This window comes from Suncus etruscus, chromosome 18 (genome assembly GCF_024139225.1).
Source record: "Suncus etruscus isolate mSunEtr1 chromosome 18, mSunEtr1.pri.cur, whole genome shotgun sequence".
NCBI classification, from domain to species: domain Eukaryota; kingdom Metazoa; phylum Chordata; class Mammalia; order Eulipotyphla; family Soricidae; genus Suncus; species Suncus etruscus.
The window spans coordinates 61,353,245-61,377,339 of NC_064865.1; the positions used below are offsets into that span (position 1 = coordinate 61,353,245).

General features: G+C 49.7%; 1 protein-coding gene and 1 pseudogene across 1 annotated transcript; both read left to right on the forward strand.

The window, feature by feature from the left end:
* The first annotated feature begins 896 nt into the window (after positions 1-896).
* LOC125996089 (ribosyldihydronicotinamide dehydrogenase [quinone]-like) lies at positions 897-14,295 on the forward strand. Its single transcript, XM_049765046.1, has 7 exons — positions 897-988; positions 8,171-8,295; positions 8,593-8,757; positions 10,694-10,824; positions 11,783-11,896; positions 12,247-12,348; positions 13,829-14,295. The coding sequence occupies exons 2-7, from the start codon at positions 8,289-8,291 to the stop codon at positions 14,003-14,005; spliced, it is 696 nt and encodes a 231-aa protein (XP_049621003.1). The 5' UTR covers positions 897-988; positions 8,171-8,288; the 3' UTR covers positions 14,006-14,295.
* Positions 14,296-19,601: 5,306 nt separating this feature from the next.
* LOC125995953 (unconventional prefoldin RPB5 interactor-like) lies at positions 19,602-21,181 on the forward strand (annotated as a pseudogene).
* Positions 21,182-24,095: the final 2,914 nt, after the last annotated feature.

Here is a 24,095-nt window from a genome sequence, read left to right on the forward strand (position 1 = left end):
GCCTGCCTCGAGGAGTTGCCTGGGCCTGACTTAAACTGCAATGACACTGGGGACACCTGGCGCAGGGCACAAGACAGAGGGTTCAAGGCGCAGGGACCAGGGGCGTGGCAGCAGAGGCCTCATATGCATAAGTGGGCGTGGCGCCGCATGGGGCGTGGCAGCCAAGACGTGACGTGCGTGAATGGGCGGGGCATGCCTCAGGGGAAGGACGCAGGGGCGTGGCATCAGAAGCCTCATATACATAAGTGGGCGGGGCGCTGTGTGGAGGAACGAGCTGGAGTCTGAGCCCTGGGAGCCGGAAGCAGCCACTGAAGGGGGCGGGACGACGCGGAGATTGGCGCCCGGGGCGAGTACGTGGGCGTGGCCTCGGCAAACTCGCGCTGCGGATTGGAGGACGATGCAAAGGGGCGTGGCCAACGCGGGCATCCGGGAAAGGGCGGGTGGCCTCCTGGGCGGGGCCGAGGCAGACGCGCCCGGCGGATTGGACAACGGGCCGGAAGGCGTGGCCGCCGCGGGGCTTCAGGAAGGAAGGCGCTAGGAAAGGCTGGACCTGAAAGCGCGCGGGACGCTCTTAGAGGTGGTGGGCGTGTCTTATGCAGATGAGCCCCGCGGATTGGAGGAAAGGCAGAATGGGCGTGGCCTCCGCGGGGTTCTAGAAAGGGCAAAGGGAAGACTCGGGCTGAAAGTGGGCGAGGCGCCGTTGGGGGCGTGGCCGAGGCTGATGGGACCCGCTGATTGGCAGACGGGAAAGTGAGCGTGGCGCTGAACGGGGCGTGTACTTGAGGGCGTGGCCAAAGCTGACGGGCCACGCTGATTGGAGGACGGGGAGGGTGGGCGTGGACTCGGCGGGGCTCCCGGCTCTGGCTGCCTGGGTCCACTGCACAGCCTGCCCGCCGGACCAGGCACCGGCCCTGCGCGGCCTCCCGGGCTCTCGACCACGTCCCAGCGCACGTCCCAGCCGGCCTGGCCCTGTCCCCGCAGGCCCAAGGTGAGTGTCCACGCCCGGGACCCAGATTTGGGGGGGAACCTGTGTCAGGAGGTCACTGCAGAGGTGCCCGCTGGTGCCCACGTCCAGCACCCCGGGACAGCCTGGGAGCACCCAGGGAGCACTGCAGATGGGCTGGCACCGGCCTGGCCCTTGCACGGCCTCCTGGGGCTCTGCCAGCCTGGTTCCAGGAGGGCAGGTGAGCAAGGACCCAGGATCACCGCAGGGGCACAGAGAGGGCACAGTCTGGCTTGTCAAGGGCAGCCTGGGTTGGTGGCAGGTGGGCACCAGGGCTGCTCTGGCCTACAGTGCTTTGACCCAGGCTACTATGGCAGCCTGGCTCCGCCTGCAGGGACCAGCTTCTTGAGCCCCTGATCTCTGGAGGCAAGGGAGCATGTGCCCACCAAGCTGTTTGTCCCAGGGGGGGAAGGTGGGCCACAGGGCCACATAGGGGTGTGGGGTGTATAGGTTGTTGCATTAATTCAACATAGGTCAGAGTGACACACCCAGTGTGTGTGACAGATGCTCTTCCTAGGAAATAAAGCCAAAGTGTCCTCTCGCTCTTGGATGCTGGTTAAGGTGCCTGCCAGGCACCCCCCCCCCGCAGTTCTGTAGCCGTGTGCACCCCCTTTCCACCCAGAGACAGACTGACACGGTGCCAACTTTAATAACAGCAGGTTTCTGCATGTGGCAGGAGTGGGGAGCTGAGAGAGAGAGAGAGAGAGAGAGAGAGAGAGAGAGAGAGAGAGAGAGAGAGAGAGAGAGAGAGAGAGAGAGAGAGGCCACAAAGAGCAAAATGAGGAGTCTTTAGGGGATCCCTCTCTTCTTGTCCGTCAGCTTCTCGAATTCTGTACAATCATGGAGAGTTGCAAAACTCAAGGTCCTGTGCCAGGCTGGTGAGGCAAGTAAAGAAACAAAAACTGGAGTCAGAGAAACGAAACCACTGGCTTGCTGAGTGGACGCTTTGCCTGCTGAAACCCAGGTTCTGTCATCTCTGGCTCTGCTGCCCCACCCCAGCACCACTAGGAGGAACCATCCCCCCAGCACAGGGCTGGGAGTAACCCCCAAGCTGACCAGGTGCACCCCCTAATCAAAGAACAGAAACATCAGCCCAAAAATAGAGGCACTGGTGCAACTCCCCAATATTTAACATAACCAGATTCAGCATCCTTACAGACACCCTTCTCCCAGACACCTGGTTCTAACTGGTTGGTGTAGAATTTTCTAGACTGTGCCACTGAGGTACTTCTCCATCCCTAAAAGCGTCCTTTGAGTTATTCTACCCCATAGACTATAGGGATTCACCCCAGGACCCTCTACCATAAGCCTCTCTTTCCCCTTAACTAAAGATTGTCAATTAACAGACTTCCCCTAACTGAATTGCCTGAGCCTGGCAGTTGGTCTGAGGGGGGTGCTGGCCTGGGGGCCTGGGTAGACCCCAGTACCTGCCTCCCTGCCAGCCTGAAGCTGCAGCAAATCAGTCCAGAGAGAACCTGCCTCCTGCTTCCCTGCTTAGCAGATCTTTGCTGCTGTTACTGTTGCTGTGCCTGGCTGGGTTGTGTGTCATTTGCTCTGTGTGTGTGTGTGTGTGTGTGTGTCTCTCTCTCTCTCTCTCCTCTCTCTCCCCTCTCTCTCTCTCTCTCTCTCTCTCTCTCTCTCTCTCTCTCTCACTCTCTCTCAAGGTCTGTGGACTCATAAATGTTGGGTAACCCTGCCTCTGACCCTTTTACCTGGGGATTGCTTAGCACCAGCATTCATTGGGGATGGATTAGCCCCCAATGTTTTGATGCCAGAACAGGGACATGAACCCTGGACCTGAATGCAAAGACCTCAACACAGAGACAAAGATGGTGAGTTGTATGTTGTATGAGTGCTGAAAAGACAGAAAAGAAAAGGGGAAAGAGAGAGAGAAGAGAGATTTTATCTTGTTTGGGGGCCACACCCAGCAGCACTTAGTGGTTACTCCTGACTCTTTGCTCAGGAATCATTCCTGCAGGCTCGGGGACCATGTGGGATGCCAAGGATTGAACACGGGTCTGCCACAAGCAAGGCAAATACCCTCCATCTGTGCTCAAAGGAAGACTGGCCCAAAGACTCTCTGTTCCCCCCCCCAAAGAAAATAGGAGATTTTGGGAGGGGGTCCCACACCCATTAATGTTCAGGGGTTACTCCTGGCCCTGCACTCAGAAATTACTCCTGGCAGGTTCTGGGGACCACATGGGATGCCAGGAATCGAACCCGGGTCTGTCCCGGTTTGGCTGTGTGCAAGGCAAATAAATGTCCTTCCACTGTGCTATTGCTCCAGCCCCAGAGAGAGACTTTTTAATGGCATAAAGTTGAAGATAGAGAGTGAGAAAGAGAGAGACTTTTAAAATCCAGAGACTTTTAGGTCACTCCTGATGGAGCTTGTGGGTTCATATGAACTGCCTGTGATCCAACCAGGTCAGCAGCTTTGAAAGACTTGGTTTTTGAGGAGGCCACTGTACTATGTCTCTAGTCCCTCTATGTTTTTAAGGAATGTTATAGTTATAGGTATTACCCTTAGATCAAAAATAAAAAAGAGAGAGAAAAAGAGGAAGTAAAATGCCTGCCCAAGCCAGGAGAAGGGAGGGTGGGAGGGAAGAAGGCATCTGTGAGAGTGAGAGGGAAACTGATGACAGTGGTGGACGGAAATGCACACTGTAAAGTACATTGTATGACTGGAATTCATGATTATGAACAAATTTGTCTGTGGAAAAAATTATATCATGAACAACCTGGAACCTTGGTGTTTAAATAAAATATTTTAAAGAATAGAACCACACATGGGGCCAGAGCGGTGGCACAAGCGGTAGGGCGTCTGCCTTGCACACTAACCTAGGAAGGATCCCTGGCATCCCATGTGGTCCCCCAAGCCAGGAGCAATTTCTGAGCACATAGCCAGGTGTAACCCCTGAGCTTCACCAGGTGTGCCCCCCCCAAAAAATAGAACCCCATATATGGGGCAATTGATTTTCAACATGGCTTCATTTGCAATCCAATAGGGAAAAGAGGCTTTTCAATAAAGGTTACTGCAACAATTGACCAGAGCAAGAGAGTTTTTTTTATGACTCTGCTTACAAGCTGTACTAAGGATTTGTACTTAAGAATGAAGAACTGGGGCCCGGAGAGATAGCACAGCGGCGTTTGCCTTGCAAGCAGCCAATCCAGGACCAAAGGTGGTTGGTTCGAATCCCGGTGTCCCATATGGTCCCCTGTGCCTGCCAGGAGCTATTTCTGAGCAGACAGCGAGGAGTGACCCCTGAGCACTGCCGGGTATGGCCCAAAACCAAAAAAAAAAAAAAAAAAATTCCAGCATCCCATATAGTCTCCTGAGCCTGTCAGGAGCTATTTCTGAGCATAAGCACTATTGGATGTGATCCCCCAAATAAAAACAAGGAAGGAAGGAAGGAAGAAGGAAGGAAAAAAGGAAGGAAGGGAGGGAGGGAGGGAGGGAGAGAGAGAGAGAGAGTAAGGAAAGAAAGAAAGAAAAGAAAGAAAGAAAGAAGGAAGGAAGGAAGGAAGGAAGGAAGGAAGGAAGGAAGGAAGGAAGGAAGAAAGAAAGAAAGAAAGAAAGAAAGAAAGAAAGAAAGAAAGAAAGAAAGAAAGAAAGAAAGAAAGAAAGAAAGAAAGGAAGGAAAAGAGAGATAAAGAAAGAGAGAGAGAGAGAGAGAGAGAGAGAGAGAGAGAAAGGAACCAAATTTTGTCAAAAATGGAAACAAAAAGTGGAAACTCTGAAACTAGAGAAATAATTTCATCAGCCCAGGACCTGAAAGATCAGAGTTTTCACTTCTTGAGGAAAATAAGTATAGGGTTAGCTTTTTTGTGAAGGTTTTAGTAGCTTAATATGTTGTTATTTTGTTTCTAAGTAAAATTTTCTCTCCTTTCCCCTTTCACTTCCCCTCTTGGCCCTGGAGATTTCCGATTTGCACTATAGGAATAAGTGAAATGCCGCCTGCAACCACCCTGCAGAAGACCGTCCATCGTCTCCCTGACTGCTCCCACTGACAGCTTATTGGGTCCATCTTCCAGATCGGACTTAGCTGGAACTAATCCAAGGGAATTCCTTGGAGATAAAGCCCTACCTACACCAATGTACAGTTCCTTGGTGGACAATACTGTTATTATTCCTCTGCCACTCAAGGATCTTCTTAAAAGAAAGAAAAAAGGAGGAAATGGAGGGGTTCACCTCAGGACCCTCTGCCATACGCCTCTCTTTCCCTTTAACTGAAGTTTGTCAGTTAACAGATTTTCCTAACTATGAACTACCACTTTGGGATAGTTGAACCAAAGTTATATATGTGGGAGGTTGGGGAGGGGGGTTTCTAAAGAGACCCTGAGCCTGCCTTTTAGTCTGAGGGCTCCTGCTGGCCAGGGGGGACCAGGCAGACTTCAGTCCCTGCCTCCCTGCCAGCCTGAAGCTGCAGCAAATCATCCCAGAGAGAACCTGCCTCCTGCCTGCCTGCTTAGCCGAGCTCCTGCTGCTGCTGCAATTACTGCTGCTGTGCTTGGCTGGGTTGTGTGTTGTTGGCTCTCTTTGGCTCTGCGTATGTGGGTGTGTCTCTCTCTGAAGGCCTTCAGACTCATTAAATGTTGGATAACCCTACCTCTGACCCTTTTACCTGAGCGTTGCTTAGCCCCAACATTTGTTGGGGTGGATTAGCCCCCCAACAGTAGATTTTCCTATTCTGCAGCAGAAGGTCCCACAAGCTTGAGGAGAGATGACTTTAAGTATGTTACATGCAAGACCTAGGTTAGATTTGGCACTGCATGGTTTTCCCAGAACCACCTGGTGACCCGTAAGCTGGGAGAAGCCAACCAGCACTGCCAAGTGAGAGCCCCAAAACCCAAGAATAAAAGCCAGGGAAAATAATAATAAAATAATAATTTCCAGGGGGCTGGAAAGATAGCACAGCAGTAGGGCGTCTGCCTTGCACGCAGCCGATCCAGGACGGATGGTGGTTCAAATCCTGGCATCCCATATGGTCTCCCCGTGCCTGCCAGGAGCAATTTCTGAGCGCAGAGCCAGAAGTAACCCCTGAGCCACTGGTGTGATCCCCACCAAAATAAATAAATAAATAAAAGCCAGTCAAAATAATAATAATAGTAATGGTTAATAATAATAATAATAATTCCCCTTCCCTTATCTTTCCCTCTGCCTACAGAAACCTTCCCTTCAGTTCTTTGCAGCACCTTCCAACTCATTTCATGGAATGAAGCTGATTAGATCTTTGAAATAAACTGCCCAGGATTTTTTTCATTTCAGCTGTGTGAACTGGGCTAAGAGAGGCGATAGGGAATGGTGAGGCCTGGGGATGCAGAGGGATGAACCCGACTCTAGACATTAAAAAAAATAATTCTGCCAAACCAAACCCCAGGGAAACTGAGTCCTGCAGCCTGGCAGTCCCAAGAATGGGGTCAATGGTGACACTTCAAACTGACTAGATCTGTTCCTGCATCCAGTTTCCAGGTGACTTTTCACTAGGAAGAACTAAAACCCTTGATCCTGGAGACACCCAACCCCCAATTCTCGATGACTCCTCTGATCTACTGAAACAGGGAAATTAGAGTCACATGTGGGAGACTAGAGGCAAGAACCCTGAGTGATCCCACGTAGGTGCTGGCTGACAAAGCAGATTGGAAACAGCCAAGTCAGAACGAGAACTTAGCCAAGGAGCAAGTCTGACCGAGTTCTGACACCCTGACCTGAGGGCAAAGGTTGGTGAGAAACTGTCTAGAACTTCATGCAAATGTATTTCTTCATCATGGTTAGGGCTGAGCATTGTGTTGGAGGAAAAATGTTTCCCAGAGAGACATGGAGGCCAGAGCGGTAGTGAAAGGGAACTGGCCTTACAGGCAGTCAACCCAGGTTTGATTCCCGGCATCCCATTGGGTACCACCCAAAGACCCACCAGGAGTGACCCCTGAGAGCAGAGCCAGGAGTAACCCCTTAGCATCACCAGCTGTGGATCCATAACAAAGCAAAGCCCTCATCTTTTTTGTGAACTCTTCAGTGCATGGCCTTTTGGGGTGATAACCAGGTCAGAAACAAATGCATAAATCAGGTGGGGGCCTCCCTTTGCCTCCCCAGTGCCCAGGGGTTCTGGTCCGGTTCTGGAATGCTGCCACCTAATTTCTTTTAGCCACGTTTTAGTGAACTCACTTCCTTGATGTTCAAACACTCTAATCAGATTATCTGTCCTTTCTCTGCACCGCTGTTCTCCAGGCTCTTGGCACCTCTGTCCCCATCCCCAAATGGCTGGGCCCCTCATCATTCACTCTCAGAGAAACCAGCCTGGCCACACTTTAGCAGGACAAGTGTACAAGGAAAAGCTTCCCTGCTGTCACTGTCCCTAATCACCAGGACATACCACTCTTTCACATTCTACGACTCTTGCTTCTGTTCTGTTGGTGCTCAGGGACCATGCCTGGCCCAGTGCTCAAGGCTGGGCTGTTGCAGGGGGAGTTCAATATTGGAACTTTTGGGGCAGGACCTCAATGGCATTTCCCTCAACGGTCTGCTCAGAAAGTGCCTGGACCTTCCTACTAGGTCCCACCGCAGCTGGCCCGAGTCAGGCTCTGAATTACATTATTCTGGTCAAAGTTGGGACTTGATTGTCCCAGAAAGTCTCTAGTTTCTTTGCAATGTCTGGCAGTGCTCACGGATCCTATGGGATGCTGGGGATTGAACCTGAGTCAGCTGAGTACAAGGCAAACACTCTCCTCACTGTGCTATTGCTCCAGCCTCTACCTTTCTTATAATTGGTTTTTCCTGGCCAGGAGAGCTAGAACAGATGTTAAAGTGCTTTCCTTGTATGTGACTGATCCTGGTTCCATCCCTAGCAAACTGGCCTGATCCTGAGCACAGAACCACAAGTAATCTCTGGGTCAACACAGACACCAAGCAAATGAAAAGTGGCCTTTGTTCTAGCAATTGACTCTTTTTTTTTTTTTTTTTTTGGGTTTTTGGGCCACACCCATTTGACGCTCAGGGGTTACTCCTGGCTATGCGCTCAGAAATCGCCCCTGGCTTGGGGGACCATATGGGACACCAGGGGATCGAACCGCGGTCCGTCCTACGCTAGCACTTGCAAGGCAGACACCTTACCTCTAGCGCCACCTTCCCGGCCCGAGCAATTGACTCTTGAGTGTCTGTTTCTCTTCCAGATTCTCTGGGTCCCTGAAGACCATCCCTAGGGCCTGAAGGTCGCCCCAACAAGTCCTTCTCTGCCAGGGTCCAGCACTGACCTCTTCTGGCAGCACCCAGACAGGAAGCTCCTAGAACATGGCAGGTGATTGAATGCAAGGGACCAATTATAGTGCCCAAGGAAATTGCCACTAGTACTTGAATGGATTGAGATATTAATATATGTATGCATATACATATACACACATCTGAGGGGCCAAAGCAAGAGCACAGCAGATAGGACACGTCTGATTAAACACGGGATTCATCTCCAGCATCCCATAGGGTCCCCCAAGCCCAGGAGTGATACCTGAGTGCAGAGCCAGGAATAAGCCCTGAGCATCGACGGGTGTAGACCCCAAATAAACAAAACTGCCCTTTGTGCCTCCTCCTCTTCCTCCAGGTAAGAAAGTACTCATCATCTACGCGCACCCAGAACCCGGGTCTTTCAATGCGGCTCTGAAGAACGTGGCTGTGGACGAGCTGAGCAAGCAGGGCTGCGTGGTCACTGTCACCGACTTGTATGCAGCCAACTTCGAGCCTCGGACCACAAGGAAGGACATAGCCGGTGGGTCTGGGCCGCAGGAACGTCCTTGACTTTGCCTTCAAGGCCCTGTCACTTGAGCTGCAGCGAGTGTTCATAAATCCACTTTGAAGCGTGAGCCACCGGTGGTACACATAGGCATCAGTCCTTAAACACACTTTGGGAGGGAAACAGAAAGCACCTTGGCTGAGGCTCTGCTCCCAGGTGACCCGAAGCCGCCTTTACTCAGTGTCCCCATGTCACTCTATGACCTTCTATGCAATCAGAGCTATAGCATGAGGGGAAGCCATTTGCCTTGCAATAGTCTGCCGGGAGTGTTAATCTCTGAGCACTGCCAGGTGTGGCCCCAAAACCCAAAAAAGAAAAGGAAGAGAGAAAGAGGGGCCAGAACAATTGCACAGTGAATAGGGCATCTGTCTTGCATGTGGCCCACCTGAGTTCAATCCCTGGCATTGTCCCATAGGGTCTCTCGAGGCTGCCCAGCCCAGAGTAATTTCTAAGCCCAGTTTCACAGGGGTCCCATGGAAAAAGTTGCTGAAGGGCTGCTGTGTCAAATTTGCTCCTTGATCCTGGTTATTGATGGATTCTCAAAGAGCTCCCAGAATGAGAAATCGATTCCCATTCTTGTGGGGGAGGAGATCCTGGTAATATTTATCCACAGCAAATAATCCACACAGACAGGAGGGTAAAGGGGTAAGAAGGTTGGGTGCAGTGTCCTTTGTCAGCCTCCTACCAGCTCCAAAAACCACCTGGAGCCAGCTCGTAAACTCTACCAAAAGACCCCAAGCACCTCGCTTGAAAAAAACTATTTTTAGGCTCTCAACAGCGCCCCCATCTGGAAGGTCGTAAGTGGGACAACCAGCAGAGATAATGATTTTATAGAAATGCTTCCATATATGACAAAGGGCATCAGGCGGTTTTCCCCATTAGCTCTGCCAAACCCAGGCTGCTGTGCCTCTAGGCCAAATCAGTTCAGGACCCAAGCACTTAGCAGAGCAAAGGTGCATTTTTCATGTCATTACCTGCACCTAATCATTCTCCATGGATGTGCCTGTCACCAACGGACACACCCTCTCTCTCTCTCTCTCTCTCTCTCTCTCTCTCTCTCTCTCTCTCTCTCTCTCTCTCTCTCTCTCTCTCTCCCCCTCACTCTCTCTCTCTCTCTCACTCTCTCTCTCTCTCTCTCTCTCACACACACACACACACACACGCCTTCCCTGTGGTGTTGTTGATCTGGCTCCATTCTTTTTTTGTGGGGGTTGGTTTTTGGGTCACACCTGGTAGTGCTCAGGGGTTACTCCTGGCTCTCTGCTGAGAAATCACTCCTGGCAGGCTCGGAGGACCATATGGGATGCCGGGATTTGAACCACTGTCCTTCTGTATGCAAGGCAAATGCTCTACCTCTATGCCATCTCTCTGGCCCCTTGGCTCCATTCGTATTGATTTTCAAGAGCTCCTGTTGTATCATAAGTGAGTTTGTAGTGTGGAGTATGAATTGCGAAATACATGGTTTACCTAATTTTGGAGAGGGATAAAAGGCCACAACCAGTAGTATTTGGGGCTCACTTCTGGCTCTGCTCAGGGCTCAGCCTCGGCTCTGTGCTCGGAGCTTACTCCAGGCAGGCTCAGGTGACCTGCTGTCCTGTCCCTCCAGAGACAGGTCCAGGCTCACCCACTCTTTTCTGGCCACATACCATGAGGCCTGGTGGACACAGTTTCTCCTCCCACAGAGTTGGGGCACTTGCTACAGAGGCCCTGTGTCTCTGCACAGCTGAGATGAAACTGGCCCCGTTCTTGCCAACACCCAGACCTCCTAACGGGGAATAGACACCCCGTTCCCCGTGCATCACCCAACCCCACACATGGCACTCACTCAGGGGTGTCCAAAGGACAGTATGTGGTGGAACTGTCTGGTGCTGGGACCCCCTGAGAGCTGGAATTCGGGGCTCTCCCCTCCTAGGCGCCCTCTGTGACCCCGAGCATTTCAACTACGGAGTAGCAGCACACCATGCCTACAAGGACGGGCGGCTGAGTTGTGACATCGTCGCCGAGCAGCAGAAGGTGTGCGAGGCTGATCTGCTCCTCTTCCAGGTCGGTGCTGCCGGGGCCACGACTGGGCCAGGGACCCCATCTAGACATGACTTGGGTGCCAGGAAAACTGCCATGTCAGGGTGGCCCAGGCCTGTGTCCCTGTCTCACTGGGTCCCCCACATCCAGATAGGGCTCCCCAGAAAGAACTTCTGGGCCCAAGCTCTGCCTCACCCTAGAACCAGCGCTGCCCAATGCCCAGTACCCTATGCCCAGTGCCTCCTGCCCACTGGGACCTGCTTCCAGGCTGTCACCATGGGTGCTGCCCCTAGCTTGACCCCCGGTCCTCACTGCACCGCTAGAAAAGGGAAGATGGAAAGGAGGGTTGGAGCCGCCCACCACCACCCGAGTTCAGAGCCGGGTCCAAGACCCACCAAGGATAGACAGGCAGTGTCTATGAGCACATGTGGGGCTGTTTGTGTGTGTCTGTGTGTCTGTCTCTGTCTGTCTCCATGTAACTGTGTCTGTTTCTGAGTGTGTGTTTCTTTTTCAGCCTGTGCCTGTGTGTGTGTGAGTGTGTGTCTATGCTTCTGAGTGTCTCCGTGTGTCTTTATTTCTAAGTGTGTATCTGTTTCTCAGTGTGTGCCGATGTTTCTGTGTGTGTGTGTGTGTTTGTGTTTCTGAGTGTGTGCATCTGCATGTGTCTGTATAGATTTCTGTTTCTAGGTGTGTGTGAGTGTCTGCTTGTGTCTCTGTGTGTCTGTTTCTGTGCGTGCTATTTCTGAGTGTGTGTGTACCTGTGTTTCTGAGTGTGTGTGTGAGTGTGTGTGTGTTTCCATGTAGCTCTGTTTCTGTGTCTTTGGGTGTGTCTCTGTGTCTGGCTGTCTCTGTGTGTCTGAGTGTTTGTGAATGTGGCTGTATGTGTCTCCATATATCTCTTTTTGTGTGTGTCTGTTTCTGAGTGTGTGTCCAAGTATGTCTGTGTGTCTGAGTGTGTGTGTGCTCCGTGTGCGGCCCGCAGTTCCCCATGTACTGGTACAGCATGCCGGCGATCATGAAGGGCTGGATGGACAGAATTTTCTGCCAGGGCTTCGCCTTCGACTTCCCCGGGTTCTTTGACGACGGCCTCCTCAAGGTACGTGGCCTGGAAGGGGACCCTGGGAGAGTCAGGGGCATCTCAAAGATTACCTGCCAGGCTCCCTGTTTCCCAGCGAAGGCCCAGGAAGCCCCTGCTGCATATGCATCCGGCGAGCTCCCATAGCAGGATAGCCCATGGGAACACCCAGGAGAAGGCAAAGCCCAATGATCCCACCCGGCCCCCGGCCCTCCTGGCTGCCGTGGTCATGGTCACTGATTCCAGCAACATAAGTCTATCCCATGGCTGTGACCCGCATTTCTCCTACTATCTATACACTCAGAATTTGGGGTTCTCCCCCCACCACCACTTTCTCCCCTGGAGCGAGTAATGCAGCCACTCCTCTGCAGGGGAAACGGGCCATCCTGTCCCTGACCACAGGCGGCACAGCCGAGATGTTCTCCAGCACGGGCGTCAACGGAGACATTCGCCGCTTCCTGTGGCCCATCCAGGTAGCCCTGCACTGCCCTCTAGGGGACGCCAGCCGGAGGCCCAGGCCCTGGTCCGGGTCTGGGAAGCTCAGCCTGGCTGAGGCACAGAAGGGGTCCACAGGCTGCTGGCCTGGGACAGAGTCCACGGGAGCTCATGGTGGGTGACAGCCACCCACAACAGTCCTGGCAGAGGGCACTCTCCAGGCTGGTGGGAGTGCCCTGTGGATTCTGGGCCCCAGTTGAGGTGGCCACGAAGCTCAGATCTGGAGGCTCTCAGGGGCTCATGGTTGCTGGGGGTGTCGGCCCTCAGGGTGCCCATCCTGACTCGTGGGTTGCCCAAAGAGAACAGTCAGTGCAGGGTGGGCAGGGCAGAGTCCCCACAGGCCGAAATGTCAGCTAGATGCTTCTCTTGCTGCCATCCTAGAGGGGTGTCTGGGAAGGTGTAGTACCTTTTGGGCAGGTGCAGGGAAGGGAAGTGTAGTGGCTAGAACGCAGGGTTGCCTGCAGCACACCCGAGTCCAATGCACTGTTCCCACACACCCCAGGAGGGACCCCCGAGTGACAAACTGGGAGGAGCTTGAGAGCAAAGCCTGGGTGTAGCTCAGAACCCAGAAAAACAGAAAATGGAGAAGCAGAGAATGAGGGGCGCTGGTGGTCAGTGAGCAGGACTGCAGCTCAAGGCCCTGAGGTTCAATCCCTGCATCTTACAGCTCCCTGAGCACCACCCTGCACTGCATAGACAAACCCCCAACAGCATTAACTACAGCCCTATAAACTCATAATCACACATAATCACACACACACACACACACAACCACACCCTCTCACAAACACTCTCAGACATACAGACCACACAACTACTTGTAGTAATTTGTCATCAGTCAGAGCATTAGCACAGGGAGAAGATGTTTGCCTTGCACACAGCTGTCCTAATTCCATCCCCGACACCTCGTATGGTCCCCTGAATGATCCCTGAGCACAGAGGCAGAAGTCAGCCCAGAGTAGTGCCGGATTCGGCCCAAGCTCTCCTTGAAGGCTTCTTTGGGGAATTATTTGACACCTTGCCTACATCTCCATGTGTTCCTCGATGCTTTCTTGTCACTGCCGGGCTCAGTGACTCCCATAAACACTGCTTTGGGTCTGTGGTCGGTGCCAGCACACACCTGAGCACTCCCCACAGTGGCATGCACACCCAGAAGACCCACCCAGTCAGCCTGAACATGCACAGGTGAGCAGCCATGACAGGCAAAGGTCAGATGTCAGAAATCAGAGGTCTGAGGTTAGAGGTCAATAGCCAGGGGAGGAGCCAGAAGCCTCAGCTACCCCAATCCTATGCCTGCTGGGGCCCAACCTGAAATAACTCCTGAGTCAGACTCCCTGGTTCGTCATGGTGGCAGCCTCCGAGCTCTGTGCCATGGACGGTTGTTTGGGATTTGGACCTCCCTAGAATCCCATCTCTGACCTGGACCTCCCTTGTCCCCTCCTGTCCTGGCATCGCCAGCATGGAACCCTGCACTTCTGCGGCTGCCAAATCCTGGCCCCGCAGGTCAGCTTTGCCCCTGACACCTCGTCCCAAGAGGAGCGGACCAAGATGGTGGAGGCGTGGACACAGCGGCTGGCGACCATCTGGCAGGAGGAGCCCATTGTCTGCGAGGCCCCCTGGTACTTCGGGCAGTAGCCCCAAGGAGGGCATCCAGCAGTGGAGAGGACAGTGGGGACCATCAGTGCCTGGGCTAAGGGCCATGGCAGCCCAGCAAGGTGGGCCCAACGTTCCTCTTAGACCTGGGCAGCTGCTGGCTTGGGGTCCCCCGGGCTTCCTCTTCTTTGCACAGAGCACTAGCCTGGGGCCACTAAATGAAGGAACTCCAGCCTCTTCTCCCATAGGGGCCCTGGGCCTGTGTACTTGCTTTTTCATTTCTTTTCTCGGTTTTTGGACCGCACCTAGTGATGCTCAAAGTTTGCTCCTGGTTCTGCGCTCAGTAACCACTCCTGGTGGTGCTTGGGGGACCCTATGGGATGCTGGGGTTTGAACTCAGGTTGGCCAGATGTAATGCAAATGCCCTCCCACAGTGTTATGTCATGGCTCTAAAGCTACATATTAAATGTCTTTTCTGAAAGTTTCATGACTGGTGATGTTTACTCCCAAGGATCACTCCTATTGGTGCTCAGGGACTTGTATGAATGCCAGGGGTGTGTGTACAAGACATACACCCTTCCTGCTGTATTCCATGATGATGAAAAGCTCGTTGAACAGCCAATTAAAAAGTAGTTCAAAAGCGAACTCAGACCCACAGCTAACACCATGTACAAAGGTAAAATCCAAATGGATTAAAGACCTTGATATCAGAACTGAAACTATACGGTATATAGAACAACATGTAGGTGAAACACTCCAGGACATTGAGACTAAAGGCATCTTTAAGGAGGAGACAGCACTTTCCAAGCAAGTGGAAGCAGAGATAAAGAGATGGGACTATATTAAGCTGAGAAGCTTCTGCATCTCAAAGGAAATAGTGCCCAGAATACAAAGGCCACCCACTGAGTGGGAGAAATTATTCACCCAATACTCATCAGATAAAGGACTAATATCCAAAATTTACAAGGTACTGACAGAACTATACAAGAAAAAAACAACTAACCCCATCAAAAAATGGGGAGAAGAAATGAACAGACACTTTGAAAAAGAAGAAAGGCAAATGGCCAAAAGGCACATGAAAAGATGTTCAACATCACTAATCGTCAGGGAGATGCAAATCAAAACTACTATGAGGTACCACCTCATGCCACTGAGATTGGCACACATCACAAAAAAGGAAAACAAGCAGTGCTGGCGGGGATGTGGAGAGAAAGGAACTCTTTTTCACTGCTGGTGGGAATGCCACCTAGTACAACCTTTATGGAAAGCGATATGGAGATTCCTTCACACACTGGAAATTGAGCTTCCATACGATCCAGCTATACCACTCCTAGGAATATACCCAAGGAACACAAAAATACAATACAAAAATCCCTTCCTTACTCCTATATTCATTGCAGCGCTATTTACAATAGTCAGACTCTGGAAACAACCAAGATGCCCTTCAACAGATGAGTGGCTGTAGAAACTGTGGTACATATACACAATGGAATACTATGCAGCCATCAGGAAAAAAAAAAAAAAGTAGTTTCAAGACCGGAGTTGACAGCACAGCAGGGAAAGCATTTGTCTTGCACACAGCCGACCAGCTATTGGTGTTGGCATTCCATATGGTCCCCTGACCTTGCCAGGAGTGATTCCTGAGTGCAGAATTAGGAGTAACCCCTGAGTACCACTGGGTATGGCCCAAAAGCATACAAAAAAAAAAAAGAAGCCATTATTCATGTTTACAATTAAAATGATGATAAAGAGGGTGGCCGGGGAGATAGCATAGACGTAGGGGCATTTGCTTTGCATGTAGAAGGACAGTGGTTCGAATCCGGCATCCCATATGGTCCCCCGAACCTGCAGGAGCAATTTTCTGAGCGTAGAGCCAGGAGTAAGTAACCCCTGGGCGCTGGCCGTGGTGTACCCCAAAAACCAAAATAAAATAAAAAGAGATAGAGTAATTTTTTGCATAGGTGTAGCAACAGCTGGACAATTAGGAAGCAAAAACTAAAAACACAGGATGTCCCTATCCACAAAGCCCCTGCCATAAAACCAACTACAGGCACATTAATTCGTCTAACTTCAAGATCTTTCTTCAAGGTATCAGGAAGAGTTCCTCTCTGGGTGTCCCCTCCAACAGGGTCTTCCGTGTCTGGTTATAGAACTTTAGCAGTGTCACCCCTTCCCCAATGCCACATGCTAATCTCACCTGGATGGCCAGACCCACCCACAGCTGGGAGAGATCTATGGTTAGTAAGAAGGGGTTGCCTGGGAGGAGGGGAGAAAGAGAGGAGACACAGCTGGAGAGCAGCAGGAAAGAGGCTGCTTAGTGGAGAAGCCATGTGGAGAAATGCACATGGCGGTTAGGGCCTAGAAATAAAGCTGGATTTCTCCTGAAACTTCAACTCACTGCCTGTGGATCATTTCTCCACCTTTACCCTGCTACCTTCAGACCCACCGGCGAAGGGACTACAAATGCTGGGCCAAGCTGAGAAAGGCCTCCCCACCACACTAGGACTCTATATTTTATAATTTAAATATTGTTGATTAAATATAAAATTTAGAGTCCTTGGGGGATGGTGAGGCCTTTCTCAGCTTGGCCTGGTGCCTGTAGCTTCTTTGGCTGGTGAAGTCTGTAGGTTGCAGGGGAGAGAAATGATTCACAGGCAGTGAGTTGAAGTTTCAGGAGAAATCCAGCTTTATTTCTAGGCCCTATCCGCCATGTGCATTTCTGTGCCGGCTTCTGAGCTAAGCAGCCTCTTTCCTGCTGCTCTTTTTTTTTTTTTTTTTTTTTTTTTTTGGTTTTTGGGCCACACCCATTTGACGCTCAGGGGTTACTCCTGGCTATGTGCTCAGAAATCGCCCCTGGCTTGGGGGGACCATATGGGACACCGGGGGATCGAACCGCGGTCGGTCCGTTCCTTGGCTAGCGCTTGTAAGGCAGACACCTTACCTCTAGCGCCACCTTCCCGGCCCCTCCTGCTGCTCTTCATCCAACCCAGCTACCATCTCTCCTCTTTCTCTCTCTCTCTCTCTCTCTCTCTCTCTCTCTCTCTCTCTCTCTCTCTCTTCTCTTCTCTCTTTCTCTCTCCCTTCCTTCCTCCCTCCCTCCCTCTTCTTCCCTCCCTCCCTTCCACCCCTTAATTGCCAACCGCAGACCCCTCCCAGCTGTGGGTGGGTATGACCATCTAGGTGAGATTAGCATATGGCACTGGGGAAGGGGTAACAGAAGTTCATTCTAGACACCCTCCAAGTTTCTAGGCCAACCCGCCTTTATGGTCGAGTCCAATGAGCCAGGAAATGGCTTTAGACTTCTCATCATTTGCAGTAGTGTCCTGGGAGGAGGAAGTCTCTCCCAACAGACTCCATAACTTTTCTCGAAGCTAAAAGAATGAAGAAAGCCTAAGTCAAATCATTATGGCAACTATTCAGAGTGGAGGGCCCTCTTAACTATAAATTACTGAGTTCTCATCCCTAATGGATAATAACTCCTCTTAAAATCTAACATTTTTCAATTTTAATGCATGTGTGCAAAAAGAATTGTGCCACATAATACTATTGGGGCATAAGGGGAAACATACCAAACAATCCCAATAACCTAATTCTACAAGTAACATAAACCCAAGGGTCTTATCTACTCTATTTTATAAGAAAGCTTTTTTTTTTTTTTTTTTTTTTTTTTTGGATTTTGGGTCACACCTGGCAGTGCTCAGGGGTTACTCCTGGCTCTACAATCAGAAATCGCTTCTGGCAGGCTCAGGGGACCATATGGGATGTCAGGATTCAATCCACCGTCCTTCTGCATGCAAGGCAAACACCCTACCTCCATGCCATCTCTCCAGTCCCTGTTCTGTTTTGTTTTTGTTTTTGGGTCACACCTGTCAGTGCTCAGGGGTCACTTCCTGGCTCTACGCTCAGAAATCATTCCTGCAGGCTCGGGGACCATATGGGATGCTGGGATTTGGGATTTGGCCCCAAGTGAACAAGTCTTAAGATGGAGTGAAATGGGCTGGAGAGATAGCTTGGAGGTAAGGTGTTTGCCTTGCATGCAGAAGGACAGTGGTTTGAATCCCGGCATCCCATATGGTCCCCCGACCCTACCAGGAGCGATTTCTGAGTGCTGATTTCTGACCCCTGAGCGCTGACAGGTGTGACCCAAAAACCAAATAAATAAATAAATAAATTGATGGAATGAAATTATAAAAGAAGAGAACCTATAAGCAATATCGATGTGACTAGAGAATGACTCACAGCCCAGATATCTCTGACTTTGACACCTGTCTGTCTCTGACTCTCACCTGTCACCTTAATGATGATATCCTGCAGGACAAGCCACTGAAGAGGGACCATCAGCATTTCATAAGAGGTGTCACTCAAGATATCTCCCGATCTCCACTCTCCAATCAGAGGGTAGTTCACGGTGGTGATATCTTTTTCCCTTGATGAAAACAGTAGTGAAGCTGGAGGTGAGAGTGCCACCAGCAGTCTATTTGAGAGGGCTAGTGAGTGTGAGAAGCTAAATAACTGAAGATGAAAAGTTAATGAGGGAGATTTAAAATAGGATGAAGGGCTGAGATACCACCTAAACAGACCAACAGAACCAAACAGAACTGAGGGAATTAAATTAAATTCCAGCACCACTGGAATTAAACCAACATAGAAATGGCCACCGAACTCACACCCAACACATATAAACAGACAAAAGGATCAAGTCAGGGGGCCGGAGTGGTGGCAAAAGTGGTAGGGTATTTGTTTCTTTCAAACTACAGGAACTGTCAATGTATATTGTTTGATTTTAAAACAAATACACATGGCTTTAGGTGTTTTGTAATCTTAGAAAAGAGTTCAGTTAGGAGCCAGAGGATAAAAGGAAGGCTAATTTTCTTACATATCGAAGTAGTTCCTGGTCCTAGATGTAATAACTGATGTCAATTAAGGGGATAAGCAGGGATCCTGCTTTCCTTCCTACTAACAAATATCCTTAACCCGAGGAAATAGTTTTCTAGCTAGGGGGCTAAGACCCAACTTCCTATGGCCTGGTTATAGAAAGAGATAAAACTTATATGAAAGGGTTACAGAATTATACCTAGTAAATTCAATCGCCTAATTCTACACTGGCCAAACCTGTTTGTTAGCAGGTATTCAAGGTGACAGGGAAAGTCCCTGAGGCGAAGTCATCCTGCTGTGGTGCTCAAAGAGAAGGAGAGAAGACATTTTCTTGGAGATGCTGTTTTGACTTGGCCTTTGGAAGTAAATAGGCTGACAGAAAAAGACCAAGCCTGTCATATTGGGTGCGGAAATGTCTTAGGGGAAAGGAATCTGATAGCGGCCCTATTTTGCGCGTGTGAGATGCGGTGGCAGCGAGCGGCCTTCCCGACGCGGGGCGCGGGGTGACTGAGGGCGAGCACGCGGGCGCAGCTGGGCAGCCGCCGGCCTCCTCCCCGTCTCTATAAACACCGCTTTAGGACTCGTTCGCCTCGCTGAGGGGGAGCAAGGAGAGACCCGGCTGGTCCCCCCGGGGGCTCGGGGAGCAGGAAAAGGTCCTTTTCCAATCTTTTCTGCTCTATGGAGTTGTTCTGCATCTCATCCTCTGGCTCACTGACTCCCGTCCTCAGCTGCCGTTCCTCCTTTGGAGAGGCTTTTCATTGAGATGTTCGTTTCATCTAGTGAGTTTTCAGGCCTCTTACTTCAGTCGTTGGTCACTAACTGCCAGAGAAGATCCAGCATTGGAAGAAGGTGGAAAATGATTATGATGCACTGCAAGAAAGACTCAGCACTTTGCCTGATAAGTTGTCTTATAATATCATGGTGCCATTTGGCCCATTTGCCTTCATGCCAGGAAAACTTGTCCATACCAATGAAGTCACCGTTTTACTGGGGGACAATTGGTTTGCAAAGTGCTCAGCAAAGCAAGCTGTGGGCTTAGTCAAACATCAGAAAGAACATGTAAGAAAAACAATAGATGATTTAAAAAAAAAATGATGAAAGATTTTGAATTGACAGATGACTTCACCGAAGATTTGCAGAAAATGAGTGATGCTGCAGGTGACATTCAGAGAAGAAATTAAAAGTGACTTTGAATTTAAAGCAAAATACCGAATTGCTCATAAACCTCACTCCAAGCCCAAAACTTCAGATGTTTTTTGAAGCAGATTTTGCAAATACTGTAAAATCCAAGGATTTGCTTGCTGATAAGGATCTGTGGGAATCGACTTGAAGAATTAGAGAGACAAGAAGAATTGCTGGGTGAACTCGATAGTAAGTCTGGTACTGTGATCACAAATGGAGAAGATACAACATCATCTGAAGAGGAAAAGGATGAACAAAATGTAAATGTGAATATGATGCATCAAGTAATAGACTCTCTTTCTCCCAGCAATTACAAGAATGTGACAAATGCACAACTGTTCAATGGCCAAATGAACAGTAAGTTGAACTGTTCAGTGAATGGTTCAAATTCTCATAGTAATGGAGAAGAAAACGAAGCAGGAGAAGAAAACGACGATGACGACAACGACGACGACAAAGAAGATGATGATGATGACAATAACAAAAATGATCATGATGCTTTAGATGCTGAAGAAAATTCTATACCAACAATATATTTTTCTCATACCGTCAAACCTAAGCGGGTTCGAATAAATACTGGAAAAAATACCACTTTAAAATTCAGTGAAAAGAAAGAGGAAGCCAAACGCAAACGAAAGAACAGCTTTGGCAGTAGCCATTCAGCCCAAGAACTGCCTATGATCAGGACTCCTGCTGACATTTACAGAGTATTCGTTGATGTTGTGAATGGAGAATATATCCCACGTAAGTCAATCCTGAAGTCTCGCAGCAGGGAGAAACAGTGTTTGCAGTGATACCAGTGAAAATAGTGCTGCTGACTTTGATGATAAATGGGGCATTTTGAGAAGCATTAGCTGTGAAGAGGCCTCTTACAGTGATACTGGTGAAAGTATTTTGGAAGAAGAACAAAATCACCAAAAAAAACCTTTTGTCTTTCTCGGGAACAACAGAGGCTTTTTCTGGAACTGTAATAGAAAAAGAAATTTTTTCATCTTCTTTAATACCACACCCAGCCAGGACTCATCCTCTGCTGCCCACCATCCCAGAACGCAAAGAAGTTCTCTCTGAAGCCTCAGAAGAAACTACAAAGAGAGTTTCAAAGTTCAAAGCAGCCAGATTGCAGCAAAAGAACTAGTAGATGGGAATTTACATTTTAAAACCTAATTCATTTTTTGTATATATATTATGTATCTACATACATAATATGTATATCATGTGATTTGAAAATAACACATTTTGACTTAGTTTGGCAGCAGGTGCTCATTCTTAATGACATTTAAAAAAATGAAAGTAATGTTTGAGTGCTTTAATATCCAACTTGTTTTGTTAATTCTCTAAATACTGTCAACACTTTTGTCTGAGTTTTCTGTATGATGCAATGGCAACATTTTGAATTCTTTTTCAAAGAATATTGTTTGTATGCATTGTTTTTGTTTCAAACTAAATACAGGCAGTTTTTGTACTAGCTGTGATGTTGTGTATACCATATGGATCATTCTAAAGAAACTTTTAAAATTTAAAATAGAGTCAACAGTTATACTACTTGCTTTAGTATTTTAAGGCACTTTTAAAAAACCTACTTTTGTAGATTTTGCAGCTACGAGACTATTTGAAAAATGACTCCCCCTTGACATTGTAAACTCTCATAAGGCAGAAAACTTACATTTACTCTAAGGAGGAAATTGCTTTGACTGGAAGAATGGTATTTTGTAAGACTTTTTTTTCAAGTAAAGATTTTATTAAACTTGGTGTCAAAAAAAAAAAAAAAAGGAAACAGATCAATCCCATGTATCCCATATCAGACGCCCTCCAAATCTGAGTCACAGCCACAGATTCCCCTGGCCTCCCTCCATTGCTGTGGGGAGCAGCCTTCCCCGACGTCATACCCTCCACACATCCCTCCTTTCTCTCCTGTGGGACCTTCCTTGGAAGGAGCATTTCCAACTCAGTGACTCACTGAGTTGGCCCTTCCTGCCTCTGAATCACTATACCCATATAGATCTGCATAGTTCGATGCTTCTTCAACAAATTTCTCAAGAGTGCCTGAAGGGGGAATGGGCATTCCTCCAGGCATTTCAGGGGACACTCCAGCTTTGGGGTCCCACCCAGAGTCTCTCAACGGTTACTCTGTCTTAGGAATCACTCCTGGCATTGCTCAGTCAGGGGACCCTGTGGGATGCAGGGGATGGGAACGGTGTTGGCCGCTTGCAAGGCAAATGCCCTCCCTGTTGTGCTATCATCTGACCTCTCAGGCTCCCATTTCTTCTCTCAGGCGCTGTGAGGTTCTCCCTAGTTCCATCTCGCCATGCTCTAGGGGGCTTTCAGACTTCGCCCACAGGCTCAGAAAATTCACAGTGGCTGGTTGCACTTGTCAGGTCTGGGAAACCTCACATTCTCTGGACAGAGACGAGCCCAGGCCTGCAGACAAACCAAAGACAGGGCTTTGCAAACAGATACACACGGTGTGGATCTTGCAGAGACCAGTCCACATCCCAGGACCGTGGTCAGCGATAGCCCCCAAACCCTGATCCCATCTCACTTTTGCCATGGTGGTCGGTGTGTTTCACAATCAAGAAAGCATCTTCATCACATTGGTCAAATGGGTGGGTGGGTTTCCCAGTTCTCAAAGTCCAAGATGTGCATAGGGGATACCCTAAGTCTCCACTTGGGACTGGACCCCACATCCAGAGGGGCCATCAGAGCTGACTTGGGTGATGGGTGAGTTCTGCTGTCCTCTGGCAGTAGGTCCAAGAGTGGATGGAGGGTGAGCCCAAGTCAGGCCCCTAACCCAGGGCCCTAACCCAGTTCCCAAGGCTGCTGCTCCCTGGGGATGTGCATTGCTGGCTGCTCCAGTTCTGGGGTGCTGGCATGAAGAGGGGTCCATGGAGGTTGGAGGTGAGGAAATGGCTCAGCTCTTGTGCAATCCTAGCCCCCACCCTCAGCTTCCAAGCCCACCTCTGGAGCCACAAAACCATATCCAACATGCAGCCACTGGTCAGACCATCGGGTACAGGGTTCTGCCGTAGGCGCCGGACCCCCAATCCCGCTACATACTCTGCCCTGATCCAGTATCTGACCCTGTTCCAGGCCCAGCTCCAGTCTCTGCCCCAGGTCAATCCCTGATCCAGAGTCCCTTCCTGCAGCGCCTCAGTCCCTGCTCCAGCTCCAGTCCCTGCCTCAGTGGCAGTCCTTCTTAGTGGGGTGAGATCAGGAGAGGAGGGAAATGAGGGAGAGATGTGGGACAGGAGGGGAAGGGGCAGAGGGAGAGAGGGAGAGACAAGATCCTGAGACAAGATGCCAGCTGCACCCCCCCCCCTGCTCTGTGCTCAAGAGCAGGATGTCATCTAGCTTCTTAGTGAAGTTCCCCAAACTGCAGAATTCCTAGAGATCTTCCCAGTTGTGTGTGTGTGTGTGTGTCTGTCTGTCTGTCTGTCTGTCTGTCTGTCTATCTCAGGGGTGCTCTGGGCTTACTTTTGACTCTGTGCTCAGGCATGGTTCAAGGGATCAAACAGGAAAATGTATGCAAATGATATGCACGGAATCTGTGGCTGTGACTCAGAGGAGGGTGTCCAAGGACTAGCCAGCCAGGAGCCTACACAAACATGCCAGGCAGGCACCACCGCCTAGAGAGGAGTGTGGTGTGGCCTGTTCCATTTAGGGCAAAATCCAGTCTCATTGTGTATATGAGTTTCTTAAGCCATTCATCTGTTGAAGGACATCTTGGATGTTTCCAGTGTCTGGCTATTGTAAATAACCCTGCAATGAATATAGGTGTGAGGAAGAGATTTTTGATTTGCATTTTTGTGTTCCTAGGGTATATCCCTAGGAGTGGTATAGCTGGATTATATGGGAGTTCTATTTTCAGTTTTTTTGAGGACTCTCCATATTGTTTTCCATAAAAGCTGGACTAGATGGCATTCCCATCAGTAGTGAATAAGAGTTCCTTTCTCTCCACATCCCTGCCAGCACTGCTTGTTCTTGTTCTTCGTGATATGTGCCAGTCTCTGTGGTGTGAGATGGTACCTAATTTTAGTTTTGATCTGCATCTCCCTGATGATTAGTAACATGGAGTATT